At 37.7% G+C, this 13,834-nt stretch overlaps 2 protein-coding genes across 4 annotated transcripts in view; one reads left to right on the top strand and one right to left on the bottom strand.

Annotated features, from left to right (window-relative positions):
• The window catches only part of LOC127434730 (acyl-CoA dehydrogenase family member 11-like), an 85,474-nt gene that overhangs the window by 26,663 nt on the left and 44,977 nt on the right, over positions 1-13,834 (bottom strand). The gene's annotated exons all lie outside the window — the stretch shown is intronic.
• Positions 6,113-12,986, top strand: LOC127434740 (atypical chemokine receptor 4-like). Of its 2 annotated transcripts, XM_051687687.1 has the most exons (3): positions 6,113-6,592; positions 7,218-7,271; positions 10,612-12,986. In XM_051687687.1, the coding sequence occupies exon 3, from the start codon at positions 10,618-10,620 to the stop codon at positions 11,758-11,760; it is 1,143 nt and encodes a 380-aa protein (XP_051543647.1). In that variant the 5' UTR covers positions 6,113-6,592; positions 7,218-7,271; positions 10,612-10,617; the 3' UTR covers positions 11,761-12,986. The 2 variants fall into 2 exon arrangements, with proteins under 2 accessions (XP_051543647.1, XP_051543645.1); XM_051687685.1 differs by lacking the exon at positions 7,218-7,271 and having other exon boundaries at positions 6,116-6,592.

The raw sequence follows: 13,834 nt of genomic DNA, 5'->3' as shown, positions 1-13,834 counted from the left end.
CTGAGATGCGGGTTGGCGCTGTTTTGGTGGCACGAGGGGGACCTACACAATATTAGGTAGGTGGTTTTAATGTTGTGGCTGATCGGTGTATACTTCTGAACCACTGGAAATATGATGAAAGAAATAAAAGCTGAAATAAATAATTCACTTTAACTGTATATACACCTTAGCCAAATACATTTAAACTCAGTTTTTCACAATTCCTGACATTCCTGACAATCATAGAAAACATTCCCTGTCTTAGTCAGTTAGGATCACTACTTTAAGAATGTGAAATGTCAGAATAATAGTAGAGAGAATTATTTATTTCAGCTTTTATTTATTTCATCACATTCCCTGTGGGTCAGAAGTTGACATACACTTTGTTAGTATTTGGTAGCATTGCCTTTAAATTGTTTAACTTGGGTCAAACGTTTTGGGTAGACTTCCACAAGCTTCTCACAATAAGTTGCTGGAATTGTGGCCCATTCCACCAGACAGAACTGGTGTAACTGAGTCAGGTTTGTAGGCCTCCTTGCTCACAAATGCTTTTTCAGTTATGCCCACACATTTTCTATCAGATTGAGGTCAGGGTTTAGTGATGGCCACTCCAATACCTTGACTTTGCTGTCCTTAAGCCATTTTGCCACAATTTTGGAGGTAAGCTTGGGGTCATTGTCCATTTAGAAGACCCATTTTTCGACTGAGATTTAACTACCTGGCTGATGTCTTGAGATGTTGTTTCAATATATCCACATAATTTTCCTTCCTCATGATGCCATCTATTTTGTGAAGTGCACCAGTCCCTCCTGCAGCAAATCTTCCCCACAACATGATGCTGCCACCCCCATGCTTCACGGTTGGGATGATGTTCTTCGGCTTGCAAGCCTCACCCTTTTTCCTCCAAACATAATGATGGTTATTATGGCCAAACAGTTCAATTTTTGTTTTATTAGACCAGAAGACATTTCTCCAAAATTAAGATCTTTGCCCCCATGTGCACTTGCAAACTGTAGTCTGGCTTTTTCATGGTAGTTTTGGAGCAGTGGCTTCTTCCTTGCTGAGCAGCCTTTCAGATTATTTTTGATATAGGGACTTGTTTTACTGTGGATATAGATACTTGTCTACCTTTTTCCTCCAGCATCTTCACAAGGTCCTTTGCTGTTGTTCTGGGAAAACGCAACATGTAAAGTGTTGGTCCCATGTTTCATGAGCTGAAATAAAAGATCCAAGAAATTTTCCATACGCACTGATTAGATTAGGGCCTAATGAATTAATTTCAATTGACTGATTTCCTTAAATGAACTGTAACTCAGTAAAATCTTTTAAATTGTTGCATGTTGTTTTTATATTTTTGTTCAGTATGTATATATATATATATATATATATATATATACAGTTGTGCTCAAAAGTTTGCATACCCTTGAATGTTTGGCCTTGTTACAGACACACAAGGTGACACACACAGGTTTAAATTGCAAGTAAAGTTTAATTTCCCACACCTGTGGCTTTTTAAATTGCAATTAGTGTCTGTGTATAAATAGTCAATGAGTTTGTTAGCTCTAACGTGGATCCACTGAGCAGGCTAGATACTGAACCATGGGCAGCAGAATAGAACTGTCAAAAGACCTGCGTAACAAGATAATGGAACTTTATCAAATGGAAAAGGATATAAAAAGATATCCAAAGCCTTGAAAATGCCAGTCAGTACTGTTCAATCACTTATTAAGAAGTGGAAAATTCGGGGATCTCTTGATACCAAGCCAAGGTCAGGTAGACCAAGAATAATTTCAGCCACAACTGCCAGAAGAATTGTTCAGGATACAAAGAAAAACCCACAGGCAACCTCAGGAGAAATACAGGCTGCTCTGGAAAAAGATGGTGTGGTTGTTTCAAGAAGCACAATACGATGATACTTCAACAAAAATGAGCTGCATGGTCGAGTTGCCAGAAAGAAGCCTTTACTGCGCCAATGCTGCAAAAAAGCCCGGTTACAATATGCCCAACAACACCTTGACACGCCTCACAGCTTCTGGCACACTGTAATTTAGAGTGACGAGACCAAAATAGAGCTTTTGTTTGGAGAGGGGTCAACAAGGCCTATAGTGAAAAGAATACCATCCCCACTGTGAAGCATGGTGGTGGCTCACTGATGTTTTGGGGGTGTGTGAGCTCTAAAGGCACAGGGAATCTTGTGAAAATTGATGGCAAGATGAATGCAGCATGATATCAGAAAATACTGGCAGACAATTTGCATTCTTCTGCACGAAAACTGCACATGGGACACTCTTGGACTTTCCAGCATGACAATGACCCTAAGCACAAGGCCAAGTTGACCCTCCAGCAGAAAAAGGTGAAGGTTCTGGAGTGGCCATCACAGTCTCCTGACCTTAATATTATCGAGCCACTCTGGGGAGATCTCAAACGTGCGGTTCATTGCAAGATGACAAAAGACTTTGCATGACCTGGAGGCATTTTGCCAAGACTAATGGGCAGCTATACTATCTGCAAGAATTTGGGGCCTCATAGACAACTATTACAAAAGACTGCACGCTGTCATTGATGCTAAAGGGGGCAATACACAGTATTAAGAACTAAGGGTATGCAGATGTAGCCAAGTGGAGAAATTTCATGTAATTTAACTCTAGTCATAAATTGGATGTGGCCCCTTTAAGAACTGAAGTTTTGTGACACCGGAGTTTTGCGACACCTGCTTTCCAGCACTCTCTTGGGTTAGAGATGTTGTGCAAGAGAGCTCCTGGTTTTGTTCAACGTTTGAGAATTATTTGGGTAAATCTCAAATTTTACACAAAATGCTTATAAATTGCATGAAATATGTGTTCAGAAGAGTGTTAAGTTAAAATTGAGTGTTTGTTATGAATCATTTTTGAAGGATAAATGTGGATTATATGTGTGGAGTCTGACCACGTTTTGGCACACATGAGGACTGGGTATGTAAATTTAGAATTAATCATATCTTATTTAATGATTTATAGCCCAGAGTGTTTTCCAATTAAAGTGAACATGTGTAATGAGAATTCTATCGTTTTAAACTGTTATAAATGTCCTTAAAGCCTGGTTAAAAATGCATAAAATATCCTGGGTTATTTAAGCATGTTAAAAGGCATAAAATGATGTGAATAAGCATGTATTAAGGTGATGTATGCTGAAGCATATCAGAATCAGAATCAGCTTTATTGCCAAGTATGCTTACACATACAAGGAATTTGTCTTGGTGACAGGAGCTTCCAGTACACAACAATACAAAAACAGCAACAAGACACAGATAATGATAAAAAATAAAAAATAATTATACACATACGTACATACACACATACATAGTACAAATCTAATACAAATCTGGGTAGGCTAATGCCATGTCTGTATTTTCTTTTGACATTAGCCTCTACCGTATTTCGTTAAACCATATTTAATTTTCCGTATTCCATTTCTGTATTCCATTTTTGTAATTCATTTTAGTTTTTAATTTCCTTTTTTATATATATATGTATATACAGCCCCATCGACCACAGTTTTTTTTTTTTTTTTTTTTTAATAGACAGACGTCAGAATAAAACCCCAAAAGATATTTTTGTATCCTGTGGTGACAATTTTCAACCCACCGGCTACACACACACACACACATATATATATATATATATATATATATATATATATATATATATATATATATATATATATATATATATATATATATATATATATATACACACACATATATACACTGAACAAAATTATAATCGCAACACTTTTGTTTTTGCCCCCATTTTTCATGAGCTGAACTCAAAGATCTAAGACTTTTTCTATGTACACAAAAGGCCTATTTCTCTCAAATATTGTTCACAAATCTGTCTAAATCTGTGTTAGAGAGCACTTCTCCTTTGCCGAGATACTCCATCCACCTCACAGGTGTGGCATATGCCATGACTGATGGCATTCAGTTAGAATGGATGCAGAAATTATGAAAAAAAATATTTGACTGGTTCTTATGTAACCATGGGAAATTGAAACATAACATGAACCCACAAACTCCCACATACCAACATTTAAACACAGTGACTCATCTGCTTTTATGAATACAATTGGACAGGATGCCGAATCCACAATTCCTCACACAACTGAGACACACCTTGCAGATTCACACACTCACACAGCCTTGAAACAAACACTCAAGACTCTCAATTGCTGAGAAAGACCAGTGTTTTAAGGAACAATTAGTAACTAGCCATGCATGTTTGTTTGTGGGTGGGTGGGTATGTTGTCGTAACGGCCCTTACTGAAGCATTTTTTCTGATGAAAACGCACGTTATGTTTCTCAGGGTGTGATATAACAGACTTGTCCTTTCATGTCTGGAGGTTGTCCCCATACCAGACGCTAAACACACGACCAAAACACACTACTGTGCATTCCATAACCAACAACCTCAGATTCAAACAAACAAATCACGCAGGGCCTCCGGAATGCCATGTCAGGTCAAATAACAGGATTGTTACAGAAGAGCAACTGCAAGGAATTACACCAATCAGACGAGACCCTCCATAAAACAGTAGTTTTATCCACCCTTCAGAGTTAATAGCCACAATGAACATGGCATTCTTAAGGAAAATAATCACAACAGCTACTTTCCTACGCAAACAACCCACAGAATGCATGCACTCAGGAAAGAACCGTTACAGGACTGTAAAGTTATTTACACAGATTTTCCACTCGAACGCCTCTAACTAGTTCAGAACACCCAGCAGTCCTTTACTTCTAATTTATGTTCCTTCAGTCTATAAGCCTTTTTCCAGATTAGGAGACCAAGATCCAGATTTTATTCTTGTGAGATTTAAGAAACCAAAATATAATGCACTCGAGCGCTACCAGTACACTTCAGATGTTACCCTTACTGAATGTATTACGGATTCTAAATCTGTGCAAGTTGCAAATGTAACAGCATAGACTGGGTGTGGCAACATGTATTCACAGTGTGATTTCAGAGTTAGAACATTTGGTTATGCAGCAGCGAAAAATTGAAGCATGAAATGTAAACCTGATCTGCATCTGCAATACTGATGTAAATTGTGTTTTAAATATTGTCACCAAAATTTTGACAGCACTGTGGGTGTATATGGACTGATATGTTTAAATCCTTGTGGCATGAATTGTATAACGATATGAATATACCATGGAATAAGACTGAACACCACCATGATGGTAATACAATGGTACCATACAGTCTTTTTTTAATTACACAGTCTAAGAATATGGCCATCAAATGGTATAATGGTATGTATTTTTTGTTAGGCATGGCATGACTGTTTAGGTTTTATACACATTAGCCCTCCTATTGTCTTAAGAAACTGCACCCTCCTTTTGTCCTTCGGGTCACTTTTGAAAACCATTTTGAAGCACTTCTCGAGAAGCAGATTTCCTGGTTCAGGTAGGCGTTTTTATTTTCCTCACTGCAGCACATACACACTCTCAATGCTTTTACGTTGTTCAATAACACAGTCTAAAAAAACATCCACAAACTAGCTCACAAAATAAACTCTCAACTTTGTAATAATAATAACTCTTGGCTTCTCAGTCCGTGCCCAGGCTCTCTCTCCCATCTAACTGCTGTGTGGCTCTATTTATGCCGCTCCCCCGTGCTCACTGAAATTAGAGACAGGTGTTAGACATAATTTAACTCAGGTGTAAGTGCCCTTACCGCTTTCTCTCTCTCCGGAGAGATGCTTGAACACACCCCCGCTGCCACACATTTAAAATGCATTAATTCTTGATTAGTGTACAATGGCACTTAAGTTTTACTGTGGTCCCAAAGTGTATATTGATAGGATTTTTTTTTCTTTTAGACTGACTAGTTACTGGAGTAACCATTTTTAAAGATAATAATAATAATAATAATAATAATAATAATAATAATAATTATCAGTGCAACTACAGCATTCCATTTACATAAAAATTTCTATTTACAACATGATTTTTGCTTGTTTGCTTGTTTATTTTTCAGCAGTGGAGCATTAACCAATTACAGAAATGTCAGTTGCTCGATTTTCTGTGTACATTAAAAAAAAAAAAAAAATACTTAATAACAGTATTGTTTGTCATCTTGCCGAGAGGGCTATAGTGAAGTTGATCGTTTTGTATAAAATAGCAATAAAGTAACAGTTCTCAGCTTGTTTTTGAAAACTGTACCCTACATAAAGAAAATGGCATGCAGATGCCCCAAACAACAACATGGGGAATAATCATTTTAAATTAGGGTTTTTGTCATAACCATGCAGCCCTAATATGATATAATATAATAGATATATAATATAATGGATAAAAATAGTGGAATTTCGAGAATGCAGCTTGAAGATGATCAAAAGAGCAGCGCAGTGGAGAGGGAGCCTACATAACCTGCAGGAGGAGGGCAATCCTGCGCGGATATGTTTATTTTCTCTAACTCTCTTTCTCACTCCTCACTCTCTTCCTCTGACGCAAACTCTCACCCGTGGCTGTCTGCTTGCCCCAGCTGCATCTATCAACAGAGCATTTCACTCCTTTGGGCTGAAGAGCAGCTCTTTCCTGGACTGCAAGTGACTTGATACGCCACAAATAGAGGTAAATCACCACTGCATTTCACAAGCAACATTCAGATCAGAGCTGCAGCTAGGTCAAAGGGCTTTCAGGTAACCGCTTTGTTGAACTGCACAGTGACACATGGGACAGTTGTACGAGTCGTAACTTTAGGCAATCGCCATTCAAAGTAATTCCCGGGGTAAGAATACATCAAACAAATGCCTGAAAAACAGACACAAAAGACAGAATAAATGCTGAACTATGGTAATGAGTATTTATAATGCTTTTTAAACCATCAGTGTGTTGATTTCTTTAGTTGGTTTTGTCTAAAAGTCTACTGTATTTCTTTTTGCAGTCAAGTACTCAGTATGACAGCACTCTTGCTTGTGTGATATTGCACAAACAGTCCCATAAACAAGAAGTTAACAGAGTAACTTACATTTAAGACAGACTCGCCATTAAAAGCAATCCCCGACTACACCAAACAAATGCATGACAAACAGACTGAAAAGACACTGTAAATGCTGAACTATGGTAATGGCCATTTAGGTATTATGCTTTCTGAACTTTCAGTATGTCGATTTCTTCAGTTGACTTTGCATGAAAGTGTGCAGTGTTCCTTTTGCTGTTAATTTCCTTGCTGTTTTTTATTTTTATTTTTTTTTAGTCAAGGCAAAGTCCTGCTTACTACACATCAAACGGATTTTTATGACATGAGAAGGTAAAGTTCAAAATAAACAGTGACATGGACAAATTCAGGTTACAATGAAACATTCACCAATCAAAGAATGTCTTTTGAAATATTTGCAGTCTTTTTACCATATGAAAGATATGTTTTTAAAGAAAAGCTCACTTCTGGATAACAGTGAGACAGCAGAAAGGAATGAGGGTTTACTTGCACAGTGTTAAACTCTATTTGATGGAATAAAAGGGTGTAACACCCTGAGCTCCATAATAGACTGAGGAAACACAACAAGACAACACAAATGCTGTAATAGATTCAAGAATAAGAATAATGGTTCACCTTTTCACTAGCTTGTCTTGCCTTGCCAAACTTCTTGTGTTAATGGTTAAACTGCAACTTGTGCAGTTTTAATGAAACAAACAAGATACACGTTTATATTTCAGCATAAAGTAGCCCCAAAAAGTATTCAGACACTTAAGCTACACTTGAAAATGTTTGAATTTCATTGCATTAGTTAACAAAGATTAAAACGTGGCATTTATGTAAAAGAAGATTTGACAAAAAGATTTTTGTGATTTTTAAATGCATAAAGCATTACATAAACCGTCATTTTTTTTTTTTTTTTTTTTTTTTTAGGTTGATCAACATCAGGAGTCAAACATTAATGGAAGATGACTTTAGTTAATATGATGAACTCTGCCTCTGGTTACTCTAACTGACTTCATACATAAATAAATATTGTGGCCATTATTTTATACAGATTAAAATCATACAAATCACACAAAGGTTTAATGGTAAATTAGGACATTATGATGTTTAAAAGATGTGCCATTAAATTCTAAATTTAACAAATATTTAATAAACAGATTACTGTGTGGAAATATGGATGGCCAAAAAAATATATGTTAAAATGCTTTTATTCATTGGAATTTCAAGAAATGTAGCCAAACTGTTTCTGCAAGTGGAACATTTTACATGCCGCTTTTCTGGAAGAGACCTGATGCAGTTCATTGTTAATCATTGTGATGTTCTTTTAAAGGTTTTCAATTCATGTTTGGCTGTTAAAAACATTCTAAACATTTGAACAGCATGGTGTGGTGTTCCAAAAGCAATAGAAATAAAAATGGTATCTACAGGTGGCAAAACATTTAGTAGCAAAAACAGACATAAAACATAGACAATACACAACAACAAAAATAAACATATCAGCATGCCACATAAAAGTCCACAAGCAGGTAGCTGCCATCAGTTAAAGATCTGAATACCTTTTGTTCATTTAACAGCTAGTTTGCTCATTCCATACAGACGCACAAAAATCTGTGTGCTCTTCTTGGAGACAGGTGCTCTTCTATTTAAAGAGGACTGTATGCATTTACCAGACTGGCAGGTACATTATGAAGCGCAACTCCAGATGAGCACTGGGCAATAGCCAAGGATTTGCAGGTTTTGAAATGCAAACAACAGCCAGAGAGTGACAGATAGGATACACTGCAAAAAATATTTTCCAATAAAAATATCAGCAGAAAACAACTGGATTTTTTGCAATGTACAAAGGTCAGGCACAGACTGATAGACCAGCAATGAGTTTCTATGATAGTCCCAGAATTCAGAGACAAGAGTCTGACAAAGCAAACATTTTTGTATTTAATACCTTTTAGAGGTCACGGTTAAATATACTTTCCCCCCATGCATACAAACTAAAGCTAAAGGGTTTACAATACGTTCAAAGTTCAATTACCACAAAGCTGTCCTTGGTAGACTTTAATATTTGTATTTACATGCTTCTTGAGCTACCGTACAAATGTAGAAATAGATAGCAGCCTAGCAAGTTTCAACAGACACAGTAATAGATAACACCATAGCAAGTTGCACAGGCGAGGACTGCGAAACAAGCAAACACGCACACATGCAGAGTGATCTCTGCTTCCACTTCCCATGTTTTCATTCAAACATAAATGTCACGGTGTTGTGTATGATCTCAACCAAGACCCTCTGGATTGCAGATTGCAACAAGGATGACGATATGGAAGAAATGTACATGTCTATGGTGTCTATTGCACAAAGAAAATGTTTTTCACACGTCGCTTATTTAAAACATGCATATTGAAGGTACATTGTTGAACACATGTGAATCAAACAGAATAATTCACAACCGAACTATGAAATCACAAAACAACCTAACAATCTCAACAGAGCACAGATGGCACATCAAATCTAACAACTAAGTAAGAATGAAAAGAAAAGAATAAAGCAAGCATGGACATCTAAAGTTTAAAAGGAAAGCCGGTCATCAGATTGTGGTTGATAGGCTGTGCAGAATCTAACTGCATTATAGAGACTTTATTATATACAGATGTGAATTTGAGGCACTGATTCAAATTAAAAAACGTACAAATGCCGTAATTCAAAAATATGGACAGTTATAAACATATAATAAATCAGATAGTATTCCCAAGAAAACGTTTGTAATGTAGAAATACACACTTGTGATATATTTTAAAGTAAAACCTGCAGTGCATGCAAATAAGAGTGGTCTTTTCTAGGGTCTCAAAGCACAATTAGTAGTAAAAACGGGTTTGTCCCCAAAGGGTTACGTCCAAATCAACCATATCATTGCTGCTATCAAGTCCTCCTTGGAAGTTTACACTTAGGAATTTGGGAGTCGTAATTACAATGTGAAGTAGGTTCAAGTGATTTTGGTCGGAAACAAACAGATACGTTGAGCAATTTCATGCATTTTTTTGTTTTTTTGTTTTATTTGTTTCTACTTACTGGCAAAAACAGGAAGCTTTTTTTAGTCCTATTGCAGTTGTACTTGATGCTCTGACTTGGTATTTTATCATTCTCGTGCTGCCACAGATATTCTGTCGCCAATATTCACAATTTAAAATTAATTATGACCAATATCAATTAACATTTACATTTAGCAGATGCTTTTATCCAAATGTGGAACATGAGCATTTCATCATACAAAAGCCAACAACCTCTCCATTATCGAAGTGCCAAATTCCAATAGTAGTGCCCTCCTTGGTTAATTGAAGACTAGATGCGCCGCCACATTCTGGACCACCTGCAGGCCAGCCAAAGTATTGCAGTAGTCAAGTCTTGAAATGACAAGAATTTGCTTCCAAGACTCAACTCAGTCAGGGCTCAAAGAAAAAATTATGACAATGTGGTGGACATTCATGCTTACCTCATAAATACGATCATTAAGATCATTCCGACATTGCTTGAAGGCAGCACATGTCCAAGACACCTATAAAAATGCATTCTTTTTTGTGTGAAGAAATTACATTTACGAGCCAGTTTGTTTTCTATAACGAACCAAATCAAACCTTGAACTATCAGCAATGTTTGTTTCTTTCTCTCTTTGTAGATCAAGATGGGCATCCCTTGGGATTATGACCATAATGACGAACATGACAACAGTTCCAACCACAGTTACGATGATGACGACTTTCCAGACTACCACACAGTCTGCGACAAACAAGAGGTCCGGTCCTTTGCCGGGGTCTTTTTGCCTGTGGTCTACACCCTAGCATTGATCCTGGGTCTGGCAGGGAATTCGCTGGTCATCTTTGTGTACCTTTCCCGCAAGCGTTTACGGACCATGACAGACGTCTTCATTCTCAACTTGGCCTTCGCAGATCTCCTCCTCCTCCTAACATTGCCATTCTGGGCCGCAGATGCGGTGAACGGCTGGGAAATTGGCATAGCCGCCTGCAAGATCACCTCTGCCCTCTATACTACTAACTTCAGTTGTGGCATGCTGCTACTGGCCTGTATTAGCATTGACCGTTATCATGCACTAGCTAGAGGTTCCACTGCTGTCCATGCTCCAGGCAGGAACAATGCCCACAGGCAGAGGATAATAGTGTGCCTCCTGGTTTGGGCGTTGGCCATTTTGTTAGGGTTGCCTGATATGGTGTTCTATACAGTAAGACAACATTCTGGAGGGCGAAACGCCTGCAGGGCGGTTTATCCACACAGCATGGCGCAGGCAGCTAAAGCCACTCTGGAAATTTTGGAGGTGTCGCTGAGCTTCCTTCTGCCACTCCTGGTGATGATGTTCTGTTATTGCAGGGTGGCCGTGGTATTAAGTCAAGCCGCTACAGCAGGGGTACGAGGTGGGAGGAGATGGCGGGCGTTTCGGGTGTTGATAGCAGTAGTGGGGGTGTTCCTGTTGACCCAGCTGCCGTACAATGTGTTCAAACTGGTCCGAGCTCTGGATGTGATCTTCATGTTAGTAACCGAATGTGAGGTGAGCAAAAATTTGGATCGAGCCAATCAAATCATGGAGAGCCTGGCCCTCACACACTGCTGTCTGAATCCAGTTCTTTACGTCTTTATCGGATCATCCTTCAAAATGCACGTGCTAAAGCTTGCCAAGCGCTGTGGTCAGACAGGAAGAGATTATCGCCATGGCAATGAGCAGCCCACCGTGGAGATCTCCCTTAAGTCAGGAGAACGAAGTCATACTCACTCTTCCTCAGACAATGAAGGCACAAGTACGTTCACCATATGACACAAACACTTACGCACCGTCTTGAATTCAGCTATGGGGACTGACAATAATATTCTAAAACAGTGGTCCTAAACAGGTGGGTTGTGACCCAAAAATGGGTCACAGGCCTTAGGTCCAATCAAACCTTTTATTGCCGCAAATAACGCTACATATAAAAAAATCTAAATTGTGTAAATCCATCGGTCACTTGGTAGTAAGCTAGCCAAATTTCCAGTAGGCAGATTTCAACTTGGGCAGGTTGCATGACATGCCCAAATCTTCCATGATCAAAACTATGCAATGTCTTAGAAAATACAACCCATACAACGTTGTGCAGGGGTTACAGTTGATAGGGAGTATGGAGATGCCACTTGATGCCTAAAATCTGGTAAATCATGTAAAACTTGGTCTTGAAACCAACCAGTTGAGAACCACTGTTCTAAGACACTATTTCAGAAATAAGGATGTCTAAGTAACTTTGAAATTTTTACATAAGTAGATCTCATGTACTATGTTCATATATATTATCTACGACATCATTGATGACATCTTTTATTATTTTTTATATGCCTTAAGATCAAAGCATGCCATTATCAATAGGCCTGCACGGAATCTGTGCCTGCAGAATTCCATGGAACGCTCTGCACAAGTTGCACGCCTGCCATTCACAAGGTCTTCCTGCTCCTTGCATGTTTTTAAAATCAGTAAGCCACAAGAGGCCATGCATTAGTGATTTTACCATGGGTAAAGTGTCTTCTTGAACTCGTAAAACCGCCATAATCTTAGTACGTTCACTGTAATGTACAGCCTCGGGCAGCTTATTGCTTTTATAAAACAACAGCAATATGATAAAAGACACTAATGTTTAATGAAAAGTTGTATTAATAATAATACACATAATAAACAATTGTTCCACTAAGTAATATACTATAATTCATTAGTTTTAAAATAGTCTGGCAAGCAACATAACTAGTAGTTTCTCAACTCAATTTAATACATTTACTACATTTAAATCCATTCCACAGATTTCCTCTCACAATCAGTAAAGAACATGGGGAAAAGTGCACAGATTTCGTGTGGGCATATTTATGAATTATCCTGAAACCACTTATAGAAAGTGTGTAGCAAACTCAGGGATCTTATGTAAAAGAGATGCCCTGATAACCAGCAGTTATGTATTTATACAGTTAATAAATATATAGAATGTAACTATATATTTTAAATTAAAGCATATTTTTTAAACTTGACATGTATTTGAGTTTTGCTTTTGCAAACTGATACAGAATCACACATTACTTGCATACTATGTCCGTAAACTAATACAGATCACAAACATACAGTAATTCATAAAAAATTTAATCACATATACATGATTATGCTTTATGCAATAGAAGCAAAACCATCTGATTCTGCTCATAATTCTGCAGCTTTGAGGGGGAATAAGCAAATTAATGGGGGAGGTTATGACAAAGGAGATGATATGTGGAAAGCAGAGGGGAAAAGGGGATCATGGACAATAAAAGTTACCAGCCATATTTTTACTTAATTGGAATAAAACCTCAAAAAGAGTCCATTAAAAAATATTTAAAAGCAGGGAGAATCATGCTGAGTTTCTAGGCAATAAGCAGTATTTTCTACATTAACAGCCACATGTTCTCAGCCTTTATGAAATGATTGATGTCTGGTGCTCTGAAGTGGCGTTAATAATCACTTTCAACTGTTAAAGAGTCCAGCTCTTGCGTTACTCCTTTTAAAAGACACTAAGTTTTAATATTTCACACACTTGTTTATTTGAAAAAGAGCGCTTAAACCTCATGCTATTACAGAGAACACTGTAAATCCATTGAATCAAATGGAGATGGTGCATCACAAGGACACAGAGGAAATATATAAGCATTTGCAACAGTGACACTTCATCATGTGGCCAAAAGAACAACAACAAAAAAAAGTTTTTGCTGTAACACTCTGAGGTAGACATCTATTGACCAATGAGAATTTCACAGGGTCCAGTTGTGCTTTTGAAAATCCAATTCTGTATGTTCCTGCCAAATTTAAAACTGGAAGCTCTCTCCACACCCTTAAAACACATCGTATT

Source organism: Myxocyprinus asiaticus, chromosome 44 (genome assembly GCF_019703515.2).
Source record: "Myxocyprinus asiaticus isolate MX2 ecotype Aquarium Trade chromosome 44, UBuf_Myxa_2, whole genome shotgun sequence".
Taxonomy (NCBI): Eukaryota; Metazoa; Chordata; class Actinopteri; order Cypriniformes; family Catostomidae; genus Myxocyprinus; species Myxocyprinus asiaticus.
The sequence above is the reverse complement of the archived record's forward strand: the minus strand, read 5'-3'. Positions and strand labels throughout refer to the sequence as shown.

Excerpts from the sequence above, each read along its gene's own strand:
- LOC127434740 (XM_051687687.1), top strand. The coding sequence starts at position 10,618 with ATGGGCATCCCTTGGGATTATGACCATAATGACGAACATGACAACAGT.